This window comes from Bufo gargarizans, unplaced genomic scaffold, assembly GCF_014858855.1.
Source record: "Bufo gargarizans isolate SCDJY-AF-19 unplaced genomic scaffold, ASM1485885v1 original_scaffold_2153_pilon, whole genome shotgun sequence".
Classification (NCBI taxonomy): domain Eukaryota; kingdom Metazoa; phylum Chordata; class Amphibia; order Anura; family Bufonidae; genus Bufo; species Bufo gargarizans.
The window spans coordinates 163,791-181,459 of record NW_025334665.1 but is presented as its reverse complement, the minus strand read 5'-3'; the positions used below and the strand labels follow the sequence as shown (position 1 = coordinate 181,459).

The window sequence follows — 17,669 nt, the reverse complement described above, 5'->3', positions numbered from 1 at the left end:
AACAAACAAAAAATTTCCGCTAACTTGTGCCAAAAAAAATGTCTGAATGGAGCCTTACCGGGGGGGGGGGGGGGGGGGGGGTGATCAATAACAGGGGGGGTGATCAATGACAGGGGGGTGATCACCCATATAGACTCCCTGATCACCCCCCTGTCACTGATCACCCCCCCTGTAAGGCTCCATTCAGACATCCGCATGATTTTTTACGGATCCATGGATACATGGATCGGATCCACAAAACACATGCGGACGTCTGAATGGAGCCTTACAGGGGGGTTATCAATGACAGGGGGTGATCAGGGTAATCAGGGTGACCACCCCCCTGTCACTGATCACCCCCCCTGTAAGGCTCCATTCAGACATCCGCATGATTTTTTACGGATCCATGGATACATGGATCGGATCCACAAAACGCATGCGAACGTCTGAATGGAGCCTTACAGGGGGGTTATCAATGACAGGGGGGTGGATCAGGGAGTGTATATGGGTGATCACCCGCCTGTCATTGATCACCCCCTGTAAGGCTCCATTCAGACGTCCGCATGTGTTTTGCGGATCCGATCCATGTATCCATGTATCCGTAAAAATCATACGGACGTCTGAACGGAGCCTGACAGGGGGGTGATCAATGACAGGGCGGTGATCAATGACAGGGGGGTGATCAGGGAGTTTATATGGGGTGATCAGGGGTTTATAAGGGGTTAATAAGTGACGGGGGGGTGTAGTGTAGGGTTTGGTGCGACTGACCTACCTGAGTCCTCTGGTGGTCGATCCTAACAAAAGGGACCACCAGAGGACCAGGTAGGAGGTATATTAGACGCTGTTGTGAAAACAGCGTCTAATATACCTGTTAGGGGTTAAAAAATTCGGATCTCCAGCCTGCCAGGGAGCGATCGCCGCTGGCAGGCTGGAGATCCACTCGCTTACCTTCCGTTCCTGTGAGCGCGCGCGCCTGTGTGCGCGCGTTCACAGGAAATCCCGGCCCTCGCGAGATGACGCGTATATGCGTCGTCGTGCGCAGGGCTGCCACCTCCGGACCGCACATCTGCGTTAGGCGGTCCGGAGGTGGTTAAATCAACAACTGGGTCAAAAAGGTAAGTGACCCAGCATTTGCCACCAGTTTCTGCTGCTCAGTAATTAAAAATATTGTACTCACTTAGACTGTTGCCTGTGTCGGGAGCTTGAACTGCTTTGTGAATGGGAGGATTGTGGAGTAGGTGCTGGGGTAGATGTGGCACTTGGTGGCAGCTGATGGTACTGTGGTGTAGCAATAGGCTGGCTAGGAGTAGCATAGGAATAGCTTGGGGTCATCAGAGGAGTAGCCACAGGTTGCTGAGCGGGAGTTGTGAACACCTTAAAGAACAGGCAAAAGATATTATTCAATACAGCAAAAAATAGCATTATATCATGACTACTATATATTAACATTATATATTACCGGAAATGTTATTGTCATAAAGAAAGTAGTCTTAGAACAGGGATCAGCACCCTTCGGCACTCCAGCTGTTGTGAAACTACAATTCCCAGCATGCTCCATTCATTTTTATGTGAGTTCTTAAAAGAGCAGAGCAGGTATGCATGCTTGGAGTTGCAGTTTCACAACTGCTGGAGTGCCGGAGGTTGCCTACCCAGTCTTATTAGATACTTACATGATATGCACTGCTCCCGCCACCACTGCCTCCACCATAACCATACTGGCTGGATGCCCATTGGGCAGGGGTGGCATTAGGGTTTTGCCCATGTTGTCCTGTGACTGCAGCAATTGCATTAAACATCTGCGAAGTCATGTTTTGTGGCAAGGCATTGACAGCACGAGTGAGATCTGGAGGAGAAAACGACAAAAGACAAAAAACGTTGGTTTGAAAGAAAAAATAAAAGAAAAAAAATAAACGGCAAATATAGGAACTTGCCTGCAAGATTAATATTGGCAGGGGTGGCACTCATGGAGGCCGGAGTCCTTGTTCTGCTGCTGCTACTTGGCGTGATACCTGATAAAGTAATAAATAGTCATACATTTTAATTATACTTGGTTCCTACTGATTAAATTCAAAGCAATAACATGCAATATATACGTACTAAAAGAAAAACAATGGCAGTAAAAGACCAAATTGTCTATTTAGACTGCTCTTATATTATTTTCTTTGAATTCATGTGTATATAAAACTCTTTATACAGGTATGTTGATTTTCCAAAGTTTGTTCCATGTATCTACTACTTCTCCTGAGCGTGCCTCCCCATCTCACTAATTTCTGGTTGTGTCCCCTTGTTTTCACGTTAAGTTTGTTAGGAAAAAAAATACTTCCCTTCTGAGCCTTATTGAAATCGTTAACATATTTAAAGTTTTAGATCATGTCACTGGTTTCCCTTCTTTCTTTTAGGCAATACAAAGTTTTTTTAAAGGCTATATGTACACCTTGAGGGCATTTTTAATTATTGCATTGTGCTCATTTTTTTATTTTGTCCATTTTTTTTTTTTAAATGTTGAACCATTGTCTTTGTGAAGCCTTGAGTTTCTCTAGTAGCAGGCTCAGAATTTTCACTATGTTCCGTCAGGCAGCTCAGCTGACTGCTCCTCATCTCTGACCTCCTAAACACTGATTATAGCTCAATTCTTATCTTACTGATAATGTGTAACGCCCACCACCATTTTTGAAAGCATTCTTTGGACTGATGGTATTTTATCAATGTAGGCGAGGTCTCTTCCTCTAGTCTCCTGTATCCATACATCAACTGCAAATCAAATGGACTATACAAGGATTAAGTCCAATTTTCAATAATGTATCCATCAACTCTTTATGTGGCACTGTATCAAAGGCTTTAATGAAAATCAGATTGCAGACATCCCCAGCATCACCTTCATCCAATACTTATGACACAAATCAAGATTACTTTAACATGATGTGCCCTCAGTAAAGCCATGCGGTTTTTGGTACACAAAATTGTTGGTTTTGAGGTGGTCAAATTTCAAGCTATTTAGTCTGTAGCAGACAATTCACAGGTTAAACGATACATTGGAAGCATGAAGAGATAGATTTATTCATTCACAGAAAATGTGATTAGAACCTACCTGGTACAGGATCCTGGTAGTGGTCTTTAAACCACCTGAAAAGTCCATTGACTGTTGAGAATACTTGCCCCCGATATCTGAAGCCTTCAGGTGTTACTGTCACATATTCCACTCTAAGCCCCCAAAAAAATATTTTAAAAAAATTGAAAACATAAAATGGCTGCATTTCTAGTTTAATTTTCAACAGTTTAAAAGTTTCTAGTTAACCACAAGCCACTTACCTTGGTTTTGCTCGTGGCTGATATCCCAGTAAAAATTTACCAGGGAGTTCTTTACTGGCAGATATATAATATGGAATGAATGTAGGTTTTTCTTTCTTTGTTTTTATTAAGAGCTCTTCTAGTTTCTGTACATACGCAAAAGAAAGAAAATTTTAATAATGACAAATTATTCATTAGGGCATAGTTTCTGAAATCCATGCAAAAGTCACCAGGTCCTACATTCATGACACTCACCTTCTTGTCTCCAAAGTTGCAGTCTTGGTAGTACTTGTGGTTAGTTAGATCTCTTGCAAAAGAAGCCATTGGTTGGACAAATCGAGCAATGATTTCATCCAAGTCCTCAAATTCCTACAGGAAATCATATGAAAAAGGCAACACTTCAGCCACATTATTAAACTAGATTTTTGTACTCCCCGTAAAATCTGTTTCTCTTCCGTTCATTGGGGGACACAGACATTGACCATGGGTATAGCTGTTGCCGCTAGGAGGCAGACACTAAGCACACAAAGTGTGAGCTCCTCCCTCTTCAGCTATATCCCTTCCTACAGGGACAAAGCCAAATCAGTTTAGTGCAAAAGCAGTAGGAGAAGCCAGACATAAGAAAATCACATTATGCACAAACCCAGAACCACACAGCCCCGAAAAGGCCCATAAACAATGAACGGAAGAGAAACAGATTTTACGGCGAGTACAAAAATCTAGTTCTCCTCCGTCTCATTGGGGGACACAGGCATTGACCATGGGACGTTCCAGAGAAGTCCCTGAGGGTGGGCTTAACTACAACTCCCCTGCCAGAGAACCGCTGTTTGCAAACTCTGCATCTTCTGACGATTCTTTAAGGCGTAGAGGTGTGCACCCTGTAAAACTTAGAAAAAGTATGCAAAGACGACCAGGTTGCCGCCTTGCACACCTGAAGGGCAGAAGCCCCATGATGCATCGCCCAAGAGGCTCCCACTGCCCGAGCCGAATGAGCAGTCACCCAGAAGGGCGGGGCCCTGTCCTTAACACGGTATGCTTCCACGATAGCCAAACGAATCCATCTGGAAATGGAAGTCTTTGATGCTGCCAGCCCTTGTCTCGGCCCCTCTGGAATCACGAACAGGGAATCCGTCCGCCTGAAAGATGCCATCTGGGACAGATAGATACGCACTGCACACACCAGATCCAGAGTATGGAGCGACTGTTCTCGAGGATGAGACGGGTCCGGAAAAAATGAAGGAAGAATAATTTCATTTAGATAGCATGTTGACACCAACTTCGGCAAGAAGGACTGCACAGGCAGAAGAACCACCTTATCCTGATGGAGGATCAGGAAGGGCGACCGACATGACAGAGCCGGGAGTTCCGACACTCTACGGACAGAAGTAATTGCAACCAAAAAAGCCACCTTATAAGTCAGGAAGCGCAGCGACACCAGCTGAAAAAGCTCAAACGGAGAAGATTGGAGAGTGTTGAGCACTAGATTAAGATCCCAATGATCCAATGGAGGATGGAAGGGGCGCAGCATGTGCCACCCCCTGCAGTAAAAGTTTGAACGTCCCGAAAGCGAAGCAAAATTTCGCTGAAAAAGAATATAGAGAGCCGACACTTGCCCTTTAAGAGAGCTGAGAGGCAGCCCCAAGTCCATGCCTGACCGCAGGAAAGTGAAAAGTCGCGGCAAAGAAAAAGAACGGGAGACAGCTGTCTCCGCTCGAACCAACTAAAGTAGGACCTCCAAGTCCGGTGGTAGACGATGGCTTCCTGGCACGAATCATAGTCTGGACCACTGCATTAAAAAAAAAAAACCTGAGCCTTCAGTACGACGGCTTCAACAGCCATGCCGTTAAATGTAGCGACCCTAAATTCGGGTGGAAGATTGGCCCCTGCGACCGCAGGTCCTCCTGAAGAGAAAGACGCCAAGGTTCGTCTGGGGCCACGAGAATGACAGGCAGATCTTCCGGAGAAGACAGAGAATGAGAGGAAGCGGTAGGAACACATAAGGAAACGTGAACAGACTCCACGGCATCACCAGTGTGTCGCATGCCACGGCCATGGTGTCCCTGAACCGCGAGATGAAGTCCTCGACCTTGTTGTTGCACCATGAGATTCACATCCGGCTGAACCCACCTCTCGCAGATGTCCCGAAAGACCTGCAAGTGACCCAGTCGCCGGGATCGAGACGCTCCCGGCTGAGAAAGTCCGCGATCCAGTTGTCTATGTCTGGAATGTGAATTGCCGATAGCGCCGGAACCAGTTTCTCCGCCCAGTTGAAAATCAGCGCCGTCTCCTCTATGACTGTCGGGCTCCGGGTGCCACCCTGGTGATTGATGTATGCCACCGCCGTGGAGTTGTCGGACTGCACCCGCACCGGACAACCCCTGAAATGGTCGGCCCAGTGTTGCAGAGAGCCGAATCACCCTCAACTCCAGAACATTGATTGAAAGGGAGCGCTCCTCGCATGACCAAACCCCCTGGACCAAGAGATTTTCCAACACTCCCCCACCCCCCCCCCCCCCCAACCCCTGAGGCTTGCGTCCGATGTTAACACCCGCCAACGGAGAGGGAGAAATGAACGCCCCGATGTCAACATCGGAGAGGCCATCCACCATTGAGGGCCTGGCGCACTGGGGCAAGGAGACGCATCGGCCGATTTAAAGGAGTCTGGGAAGCGATCCCAGCTGGACAGAATGGCTTGTGCTGAAGTGCTCTGGTATGGAACTAAGCATAGGGAACTGCTTCGAAGGTAGAAACCATGTGCCCCAGAGCCCGCATGCAGCGACCGGAGCTGGCCGCAACAATGAGCGAATCTGAAGATTGAGAGCGGATAGTTTTTCCGGATGCAAGAACACCTTGGCCTGACAAGTGTTTAGTACCATGTCCAGATAAGTCAATTGCTGCGATGGATGAAGAAAAGACTTTTGTCTGTTCACGATCCATCCAAAGCTCTCCAGGGTTTCCAGGACTATGCACTCAGGCTTGTCTGCCGTCCCTTGGAACAACGGACCCTTTACCAAGATGTCGTCTAAGTAAGGAATCGCCACGATCCCCCTGGCATGGAGCAGGGCAATGACTGCCGCCAGAACCTTCCTAAAGACCCTGGGAGCCATGGCCAGGCCGAACGGGAGGGCTACACTGTGAACTGGAGAAACCTTTGATGACTGACGCATATGTGCACGTGAAGATAAGCGTCCTTGATGTCTATCGAGGACAGGTACTTCCCTGGTTCCATGGACGCAATGACCGACCTCATTGACGCCACCCGGAATCTGCGGACACGAAGGAAACGGTTGAGCACATTGAGGGCTACAACGGGATGGACCGTCCCCTCTTTTTTGGGAACCACAAAGAGATTGGAGTAAAACCCCTGAAAGCGGTCTTGCGCAGGAACCAGAACAATCACACCTTGCTGCAGCAGTGTGTGAATTGCCTGCGGCTGCGGGAGACGCCGGTGGAGACAACCGAAAAAAAAACGGGACGGAGGGGAGGATTTAAAATCCAGCTTGTAGCCCTCTACAATGACCTCCCTTCACCCACGCATCCGAGATGTGAGCCAGCCAAACATGCCAAAACACATGAAGCCGGCCGCCCATGCAAACGGGCAGCGCCGGAAGCCGCCTGTGATGCAGCGAAGCTCTTAGGATTAAAGGACTTGAAGCCCTGATGACGGGAATGCCAGGAAGGTAGCGGCTTAAAGAAAGGCTTGCGCTTCTGGTCTGTGGCCGACTTATCACACGCTCCCTTGGGGCCGGAAAAACTCTGAAGGGGACGAAAAAAAGGCTTCCGCTTTTATGCCTTATTAGACCGCCCCCTGTTCTGAGGTAAATGGGTGCTCTTACACCTGTAGCGTCCGAAATAATCTCACCCAGGCGCTTACCAAAGTATGCTGCCGGTAAATGGGAGGGCCGTCAGGGTCCGCTTTGAAGCCATAGGGTACAGAGAATAGCCACCAATAGGGCTGACTAGTAAGCCATAAAATTGGCTGCGTCCAAAGATGCTTCACAAATATATGTACTGGCATGCAAGAGCTGCAGGGCCACATCTGCAAGTTCCTCTGAGGGGACTCCAGACTCAAGTTATTTACCCACTCCCCCATAGCCTTGCTCACCCATGTAGAAGCAAACACCGTCTGCAGCGCTGTGTCCACCGCTTCAAAGGCATATTTTGCAAATGCTTCTTATCTTTGATCTGCCATTGGCAAGGTAGTATGTTTAGCCAAGCAGGAAACTGGCGGGTCCTCTATAGGTGGAGCTGACCATTTCTTAGTCAAAGCGTTTTGGCAACATAAAGCGTATAGCTGGAAAATTCCACTCCTTGGAGAGAGAGGAATCAAACTCCTGGTGGTTGGGGAAACACTTGTGCGAGCGACGGGACCTTCTAAAAGGAAAACCCCGAGCTGGCAGACGACGGAACTGGATCTTCAACCTGCAACGTCTCAATTGGGTGACTGACCCTCCGGTGAAACAACATCTTCATCTGACCCTCTCTCCTCGGAACATGCCTCTTCAGCTGGAGGATGAGAGGCCGAGAACACGGGAGAAACAGAACCCCTTTTGGGGGAGGAAGTTCTGGCCCGTTTTGTGGGGCGGCCGCGATGGGCACGAGCCCCATGGTCCCCGGAGTCCGGACCGGTCAGAGGACTGCCTTGTCAACAAATATCCACAATAGCTTTGTTGGTATTGGAGACATCCTATACCACCCTAGACAGGGAATGCGCCTGTTCCAGTTCTTCCGTAGGTTGGGCAGCGGGAAGCAACGGGTCCGGAGCCCATCCGCTTGGTGGCGGCGCAGCACACGCAAAGCAGAGGGAGTCTGACTGAGGGGATGGAAATTTTGCGCTACATGACAGCAGGCAAAATGACGCACCAACGGGACCACCTGCTTCGGGACCTGGGTTTAGACATGACACCCCTGTCACCCCAATGAGGCAAATGGGAAGGTTAGGCCCAGCAAGAAAGGACAAAACACTTACCCAGCCTGTGTCTCTCCAAACGCCGGTCAGACCCTTATTTCCTGCCAGGAGCCTTAAAAATCCAGAAGCGGACGGAGCCCAAATTCCCACTGCTCTGCCGCTGACGTGGTGAACACAAGCCCCGCCCCCCAAAACGTTGCCTGCTCCTCCGCCCGTCCACGCCCCTCGTTCTCATGCCACGCCCCCACGCCGGTGTCCCCGGCCACAGCAGGGAAGCCTACAGTCGCAGGCCGCACAAAAACCGGGGCCTCGAATAATAATGGAACCGGTTGCCCCGGAATCAAGCCGACAAAGGAAATGGTGCTTCATCAGGACAACCCTGCCCCCTCCTCTCTCGGTGCACTCCAGAGGACGCCGTCAGCCCAGGAAGCCACAGCAGACGTACGTAGTGTACAAAGAAAGCAGCCACCCCCTTGCTGCAGCAGCGTCCAAGGTATGTTAACCCTTAAAAAGGAGATTGCTGCCAAAGTCCACACGTGGGGAGGAGGGAATACTGGCCGGGGTCCAGGAAAGGGGCACTGGAGGTGGTACTGAGGGGGTTACTGGAGGGAAGCACTGATCCTACTCACCTGTCTGACGTCTTCTAACCCCCCCCCCCCACCCCCGAATCCAGCCAGATCACCACCTTCGGTGTGCGGCCCCCCTGCGGCTACACCGGAACAGAGGGGACTTTCACTGGGGGCGGCTGTGGTGATGCGCTTGCTGGTGGGAGACAGAGGTTTTTACAGGGACCTCTGGTCCTCCTTTTCTTCTAGAGCGGGAACGAGCAGAGGGTTTGGGTGACCCCCCCTGGTGTTCCGTCTCCTGGGTGGGAGTGCAGGCAGTTTTTACCCGGACTGCCTGAAGCTTCCCGCCAGAAAAAAAGACACAAATTTAGTAAATCAGCAGACCTGCAACGCAGGAAGGTCTGCCTCCTACAGACACTAAGCTAAAACTGATTAGCTTGGTCCCTGTAGGAAGGGATATAGCTGAAGAGGGAGGAGCTTACACTTTGTGCGCTTAGTGTCCGCCTCCTAGCGGCAACAGCTATACCCATGGTCAATGCCCGTGTCACCCAGACGGATGAGAAAGTAATATTTCTAACAATTAACATGAAACGGTATCCCTCCTCTGTACCCTCCACCTATTGGGATCATACTGGTCTTGCCCTCCATTTCCATAACTCCCACATACACCTCTCCATTTAATTTCCTAATGTCAGCAAGTCCCTGTTCCTCCCATAGGTGAGGGCTACAATAGTGGCACTCTAACCCATGAGAACTATTTGACTTATCCTGTGGATAGGTCTCATCAATATCATTTGAGGGAAACTCCCTGTAAGAATTAATAGTTCTCAGCGTCATTTACACATGTGTTTAAAAGTGACAGTGGCCGTAATCACACCATGTGGTATTTTAGGACTACTTTAGCATACCTCAGTATTAATCCATAACGTGGACCCCAAGCTGAAGGCATTTTCTTTCCCCTCCTCTCGTACATCCACATGTTGGTAGATTCCCTCGCTGACCTTCCAGGTGACGGTTAGATGATTTTCTCCCTTACTGCTTGGTCGGATGATCACATCGCCCTGATCCATTGTCTCCATCATCTTCTCTGCTTGCTTAAAGTTTATATTGTGGAAAGATGGATGTGCAATGACTCGCTTGATGTAAGCTGGAAGGTAAAAGGTTTAATATTACTAAAAGCAATTTTCTGAAATTTTCCTACTATAGTTTTCAGGAGCTGTTAACTTGACGTGCAGTAAGTGCCGGAAGGACGATCAAGAAGCTATCCACTCCATTACATTCAGACTGCTAGAACAAATATTCAACATATCTACATCTACATTGTAAGCCCTCACAGGCAAGGCCCTCTTTCCTTCTGCACCAGTTTGTAACTCGTCTTGTTTATGCTTAGTGCAATGGTCTGTATTATGCATGTATACCCCTTTTCATATGTACAGCGCTATGGAATGAATAGGCGCTTTAATAATAAATAATAATACTGTCACAATGAAATTGCTATCTACAGGCAGCATGTTATAGAGAAGAGGAGCTGAGCAGATTCATATATAGATTTGTAGTAAAAGATTCAGTATAACTTGTATTTCATACACTTACATTTCTGCTCATTATAGGATTTGAAGTCCAGGAGGCGGTCCCATCAGTGACAGAGCTGTCTCTGTATACACAGTCACAGACGGCAGGCTGTCAATCACTGATAGGACTGCCTCCTGGACTTCAAAGCCCAGAAAGTGCATGAAATACAAGTTATACTGAATCTTTTCCTATAGAACTATATATCAATCTGTTCAACGTGACAAGTTCCCTTTCAATGGGTCATATGTAGAGTTGAGCGAACACCTGGATGTTCGGGTTCGAGAAGTTCGGCCGAACATCCCGGAAATGTTCGGGTTCGGGATCCGAACCCGATCCGAACTTCGTCCCGAACCCGAACCCCATTGAAGTCAATGGGGACCCGAACTTTTCGGCACTAAAACGGCTGTAAAACAGCCCAGGAAAGGGCTAGAGGGCTGCAAAAGGCAGCAACATGTAGGTAAATCCCCTGCAAACAAATGTGGATAGGGAAATTAATTAAAATAAAAATTAAATAAATAAAAATTAACCAAAATCAATTGGAGAGAGGTTCCATAGCAGAGAATCTGGCTTCCCGTCACCCACCACTGGAACAGTCCATTCTCAGATATTTAGGCCCCGGCACCCAGGCAGAGGAGAGAGGTCCCGTAACAGACAATCTGGCTTCATGTCAGCAGAGAATCAGTCTTCATGTCATAGCAGAGAATCAGGCTTCACGTCACCCACCACTGTAATAGTCCATTTTCATAAATTTAGGCCCAGCACCCAGGCAGAGGAGAGAGGTCCCGTAACAGACAATCTGGCTTCATGTCAGCAGAGAATCAGTCTTCATATCATAGCAGAGAATCTGGCTTCCCGTTACCCACCACTGGAACAGTCCATTCTCAGATATTTAGGCCCCAGCACCCAGGCAGAGGAGAGAGGTCCCGTAACAGACAATCTGGCTTCATGTCAGCAGAGAATCAGTCTTCATATCATAGCAGAGAATCAGGCTTCACGTCAGCCACCACTGCAACAGTCCATTGTCATAAATTCAGGCCCAGCACCCAGGCAGAGGAGAGAGGTCCCGTAACAGACAATCTGGCTTCATGTCAGCAGAGAATCAGTCTGCATGTCATAGCAGAGAATGAGGCTTCACGTCACCCACCACTGCAACAGTCCATTTTCATAAATTTAGGCCCAGCACCCAGGCAGAGGAGAGAGGTCCCGTAACAGAGGATCTGGCTTCATGTCACCAGAGAATCAGTCTGCATGTCATAGCAGAGAATCAGGCTTCACGTCACCCACCACTGCAACAGTCCATTTTCATAAATTTAGGCCCAGCACCCAGGCAGAGGAGAGAGGTCCCGTAACAGAGGATCTGGCTTCATGTCACCAGAGAATCAGTCTGCATGTCATAGCAGAGAATGAGGCTTCACGTCAGCCACCACTGCAACAATCCATTGGCATATATTTAGGCCTAGCACACAGGCAGAGGAGAGGTTCATTCAACTTTGGGTAGCCTTGCAATATAATGGTAAAATGAAAATAAAAATAGGATTGAATGAGGAAGTGCCCTGGAGTCCAATAATATATGGTTATGGGGAGGTAGTTAATGTCTAATCTGGACAAGGGACGGACAGGTCCTGTGGGATCCATGCCTGGTTCATTTTTATGAACGTCAGCTTGTCCACATTGGCTGTAGACAGGCGGCTGCGTTTGTCTGTAATGACGCCCCCTGCCGTGCTGAATACACGTTCAGACAAAACGCTGGCTGCCGGGCAGGCCAGCACCTCCAAGGCATAAAAGGCTAGCTCTGGCCACGTGGACAATTTAGAGACCCAGAAGTTGAATGGGGCCGAACCATCAGTCAGTACGTGGAGGGGTGTGCACACGTACTGTTCCACCATGTTAGTGAAATGTTGCCTCCTGCTAACACGTTGCGTATCAGGTGGTGGTGCAGTTAGCTGTGGCGTGTTGACAAAAGTTTTCCACATCTCTGCCATGCTAACCCTGCCCTCAGAGGAGCTGGCCGTGACACAGCTGCCTTGGCGACCTCTTGCTCCTCCTCTGCCTTGGCCTTGGGCTTCCACTTGTTCCCCTGTGACATTTGGGAATGCTCTCAGTAGCGCGTCTACCAACGTGCGCTTGTACTCGCGCATCTTCCTATCACGCTCCAGTGCAGGAAGTAAGGTGGGCACATTGTCTTTGTAGCGTGGATCCAGCAGGGTGGCAACCCAGTAGTCCGCACAGGTTAAAATGTGGGCAACTCTGCTGTCGTTGCGCAGGCACTGCAGCATGTAGTCGCTCATGTGTGCCAGGCTGCCCAGGGGTAAGGACAAGCTGTCCTCTGTGGGAGGCGTATCGTCATCGTCCTGCCTTTCCCCCCAGCCACGCACCAGTGATGGACCCGAGCTGCGTTGGGTGCCACCCCGCTGTGACCATGCTTCATCCTCATCCTCCTCCACCTCCTCCTCATCCTCGTCCTCCTCGTCCTCCAGTAGTGGGCCCTGGCTGGCCACATTTGTACCTGGCCTCTGCTGTTGCCAAAAACCTCCCTCTGAGTCACTTCGAAGAGACTGGCCTGAAAGTGCTAAAAATGACCCCTCTTCCTCCTCCTCCTCCTCCTCCTCCTGGGCCACCTCCTCTTCCATCATCGCCCTAAGTGTTTTCTCAAGGAGACATAGAAGTGGTATTGTAACGCTGATAACGGTGTCATCGCCACTGGCCATGTTGGTGGAGTACTCGAAACAGCGCAACAGGGCACACAGGTCTCGCATGGAGGCCCAGTCATTGGTGGTGAAGTGGTGCTGTTCTGTAGTGCGACTGACCCGTGCGTGCTGCAGCTGAAACTCCACTATGGCCTGCTGCTGCTCGCACAGTCTGTCCAGCATGTGCAAGGTGGAGTTCCACCTGGTGGGCACGTCGCATATGAGGCGGTGAGCGGGAAGGCCGAAGTTACGCTGTAGCGCAGACAGGCGAGCAGCGGCAGGATGTGAACGCCGGAAGCGCGAACAGACGGCCCGCACTTTATGCAGCAGCTCTGACATGTCGGGGTAGTTGTGAATGAACTTCTGCACCACCAAATTCAGCACATGCGCCAAGCAAGGGATGTGCGTCAAATTGGCTAGTCCCAGAGCTGCAACGAGATTTCGCCCATTATCACACACCACCAGGCCGGGCTTGAGGCTCACCGGCAGCAACCACTCGTCGGTCTGTTGTTCAATACCCCGCCACAACTCCTGTGCGGTGTGGGGCCTGTCCCCCAAACATATGAGTTTCAGAATGGCCTGCTGACGTTTACCCCGGGCTGTGCTGAAGTTGGTGGTGAAGGTGTGTGGCTGACTGGATGAGCAGGTGGAAGAAGAGGAGGAGGAAGCCGAGAAGGAGGAGGTGGCAACAGGAGGCAAAGAATGTTGCCCTGCGATCCTTGGCGGCGGCAGGACGTGCGCCAAACAGCTCTCCGCCTGGGGCCCAGCTGCCACTACATTTACCCAGTGTGCAGTTAGGGAGATATAGCGTCCCTGGCCGTGCTTACTGGTCCACGTATCTGTGGTTAGGTGGACCTTGCTACAGATGGCGTTGCGCAGTGCACACTTGATTTTATCGGATACTTGGTTGTGCAGGGAAGGCACGGCTCTCTTGGAGAAGTAGTGCCGGCTGGGAACAACATACTGTGGGACAGCAAGCGACATGAGCTGTTTGAAGCTGTCTGTGTCCACCAGCCTAAATGACAGCATTTCATAGGCCAGTAGTTTAGAAATGCTGGCATTCAGGGCCAGGGATCGAGGGTGGCTAGGTGGGAATTTACGCTTTCTATCAAATGTTTGTGAGATGGAGAGCTGAACGCTGGCGTGTGACATGGTTGAGACGCTTGGTGACGGAGGTGGTGGTGGTGGTGTTGGTGGTACATCCCCTGTTTGCTGGGCGGCAGGTGCCAACGTTCCTCCAGAGGCGGAGGAAGAGGCCGAGGCGGCAGCAGCAGAATAGGCCGAGGCGGCAGCAGCAGAAGAGGTAGCAGGGGGAGCCTGAGTGACTTCCTTGGTTTTAAGGTGTTTACTCCACTGCAGTTCATGCTTTGCATGCAGGTGCCTGGTCATGCAGGTTGTGCTCAGGTTCAGAACGTTAATGCCTCGCTTCAGGCTCTGATGGCACAGCGTGCAAACCACTCGGGTCTTGTCGTCAGCACATTGTTTGAAGAAGTGCCATGCCAGGGAACTCCTTGAAGCTGCCTTTGGGGTGCTCGGTCCCAGATGGCGGCGGTCAGTAGCAGGCGGAGTCTCTTGGCGGCGGGTGTTCTGCTTTTGCCCACTGCTCCCTCTTTTGCTACGCTGTTGGCTCGGTCTCACCACTGCCTCTTCCTCCGAACTGTGAAAGTCAGTGGCACGACCTTCATTCCATGTGGGGTCTAGGACCTCATCGTCCCCTGCATCGTCTTCCACCCAGTCTTGATCCCTGACCTCCTGTTCAGTCTGCACACTGCAGAAAGACGCAGCAGTTGGCACCTGTGTTTCGTCATCATCAGAGACATGCTGAGGTGGTATTCCCATGTCCTCATCATCAGGAAACATAAGTGGTTGTGCGTCAGTGCATTCTATGTCTTTCACCGCTGGGGAAGGGCTAGGTGGATGCCCTTGGGAAACCCTGCCAGCGGAGTCTTCAAACAGCATAAGAGACTGCTGCATAACTTGAGGCTGAGACAGTTTCCCTGGTATGCATGGGGGTGATGTGACAGACTGATGGGGTTGGTTTTCAGGCGCCATCTGTGCGCTTTCTGCAGAAGACTGGGTGGGAGATAATGTGAACGTGCTGGATCCACTGTCGGCCACCCAATTGACTAATGCCTGTACCTGCTCAGGCCTTACCATCCTTAGAACGGCATTGGGCCCCACCATATATCGCTGTAAATTCTGGCGGCTACTGGGACCTGAGGTAGTTGGTACACTAGGACGTGTGGATGTGGCAGAACGGCCACGTCCTCTCCCAGCACCAGAGGGTCCACTAACACCACCACGACCATGTCCACGTCCGCGTCCCTTACTAGATGTTTTTCTCATTGTTATGGTTCACCACAACAACAAATATATTATTTGGCCCAATGTATTGTATTCAAATTCAGCGGGATATAAATTTGAGGCCTAGTATTTAGGCGCTGGGTGACCGGTATGGATTTAGTGACAGAATTAGACTTGGAAATGCACAGAAGCGTGTGTGTGAAGTTATTCTGAATGACCCTATGTGCACCTTCAATATTATATACCCTTTTAGGGATAGATTTCAAATAGCTCTGATATAGCAGAAACCACTAAATTATGAAATTGCTAAATTGGGAATTGTACTTCAACCCAGAACAAAAAATGTGCTTTGACGGACACTAAATATCTTGCCCAGCAACAACAGTACAGCGGTAACGAGAGATTTAGAGGGATTTAAATTTGAGGCCTAGTATTTAGGCGCTGGGTCACCGGTATGGATTTAGTGACAGAATTAGACTTGGAAATGCACAGAAGCGTGTGTGTGAAGTTATTCTGAATGACCCTATGTGCACCTTCAATATTATATACCCTTTTAGGGATAGATTTCAAATAGCTCTGATATAGCAGAAACCACTAAATTATGAAATTGCTAAATTGGGAATTGTACTTCAACCCAGAACAAAAAATGTGCTTTGACGGGCACTAAATAACTTTCCCAGCTACAACAGGACAGCGGTAACGAGAGATTTAGAGGGATTTAAATTTGAGGCCTAGTATTTAGGCGCTGGGTCACCGGTATGGATTTAGTGACAGAATTAGACTTGGAAATGCACAGAAGCGTGTGTGTGAAGTTATTCTGAATGACCCTATGTGCACCTTCAATATTATATACCCTTTTAGGGATAGATTTCAAATAGCTCTGATATAGCAGAAACCACTAAATTATGAAATTGCTAAATTGGGAATTGTACTTCAACCCAGAACAAAAAATGTGCTTTGACGGACACTAAATATCTTGCCCAGCAACAACAGTACAGCGGTGGGTAACGAGAGATTTAGAGGGATTTAAATTTGAGGCCTAGTATTTAGGCGCTGGGTGACCGGTATGGATTTAGTGACAGAATTAGACTTGGAAATGCACAGAAGCGTGTGTGTGAAGTTATTCTGAATGACCCAATGTGCACCTTGAATATTATATACCCTTTTTGGGATAGATTTCAAATAGCTCTGATATAGCAGGAACCACTAAATTATGAAATTGCTAAATTGGGAATTGTACTTCAACCCAGAACAAAAAATGTGCTTTGACGGGCACTAAATAACTTTCCCAGCTACAACAGGACAGCGGTAACGAGAGATTTAGAGGGATTTAAATTTGAGGCCTAGTATTTAGGCGCTGGGTGACCGGTATGGATTTAGTGACAGAATTAGACTTGGAAATGCACAGAAGCGTGTGTGTGAAGTTATTCTGAATGACCCAATGTGCACCTTGAATATTATATACCCTTTTTGGGATAGATTTCAAATAGCTCTGATATAGCAGGAACCACTAAATTATGAAATTGCTAAATTGGGAATTGTACTTCAACCCAGAACAAAAAATGTGCTTTGACGGGCACTAAATAACTTTCCCAGCTACAACAGGACAGCGGTAACGAGAGATTTAGAGGGATTTAAATTTGAGGCCTAGTATTTAGGCGCTGGGTCACCGGTATGGATTTAGTGACAGAATTAGACTTGGAAATGCACAGAAGCGTGTGTGTGAAGTTATTCTGAATGACCCTATGTGCACCTTCAATATTATATACCCTTTTAGGGATAGATTTCAAATAGCTCTGATATAGCAGAAACCACTAAATTATGAAATTGCTAAATTGGGAATTGTACTTCAACCCAGAACAAAAAATGTGCTTTGACGGACACTAAATATCTTGCCCAGCAACAACAGTACAGCGGTAACGAGAGATTTAGCGGGATATAAATTTGAGGCCTAGTATTTAGGCGCTGGGTCACCGGTATGGATTTAGTGACAGAATTAGACTTGGAAATGCACAGAAGCGTGTGTGTGAAGTTATTCTGAATGACCCTATGTGCACCTTCAATATTATATACCCTTTTAGGGATAGATTTCAAATAGCTCTGATATAGCAGAAACCACTAAATTATGAAATTGCTAAATTGGGAATTGTACTTCAACCCAGAACAAAAAATGTGCTTTGACGGACACTAAATATCTTGCCCAGCAACAACAGTACAGCGGTGGGTAACGAGAGATTTAGAGGGATTTAAATTTGAGGCCTAGTATTTAGGCGCTGGGTCACCGGTATGGATTTAGTGACAGAATTAGACTTGGAAATGCACAGAAGCGTGTGTGTGAAGTTATTCTGAATGACCCTATGTGCA

General features: G+C 48.7%; 1 protein-coding gene across 1 annotated transcript in view; it reads right to left on the bottom strand.

Moving 5' to 3' along the window:
• Nucleotides 1-1,152: 1,152 nt before the first annotated feature.
• LOC122924036 (transcription elongation factor SPT6-like) overlaps nucleotides 1,153-17,669 on the bottom strand; it is a 55,830-nt gene continuing 39,313 nt past the window's right edge. Inside the window, exons 30-36 of the mRNA XM_044274952.1 lie at nucleotides 9,651-9,889; nucleotides 3,523-3,636; nucleotides 3,289-3,413; nucleotides 3,068-3,180; nucleotides 1,911-1,988; nucleotides 1,650-1,822; nucleotides 1,153-1,353 (exon numbers count right to left, since the gene is read on the bottom strand). Of these exons, the coding sequence (XP_044130887.1) occupies nucleotides 1,153-1,353; nucleotides 1,650-1,822; nucleotides 1,911-1,988; nucleotides 3,068-3,180; nucleotides 3,289-3,413; nucleotides 3,523-3,636; nucleotides 9,651-9,889 (1,043 nt within the window). The remainder of the gene's footprint in view (nucleotides 1,354-1,649; nucleotides 1,823-1,910; nucleotides 1,989-3,067; nucleotides 3,181-3,288; nucleotides 3,414-3,522; nucleotides 3,637-9,650; nucleotides 9,890-17,669) is intronic.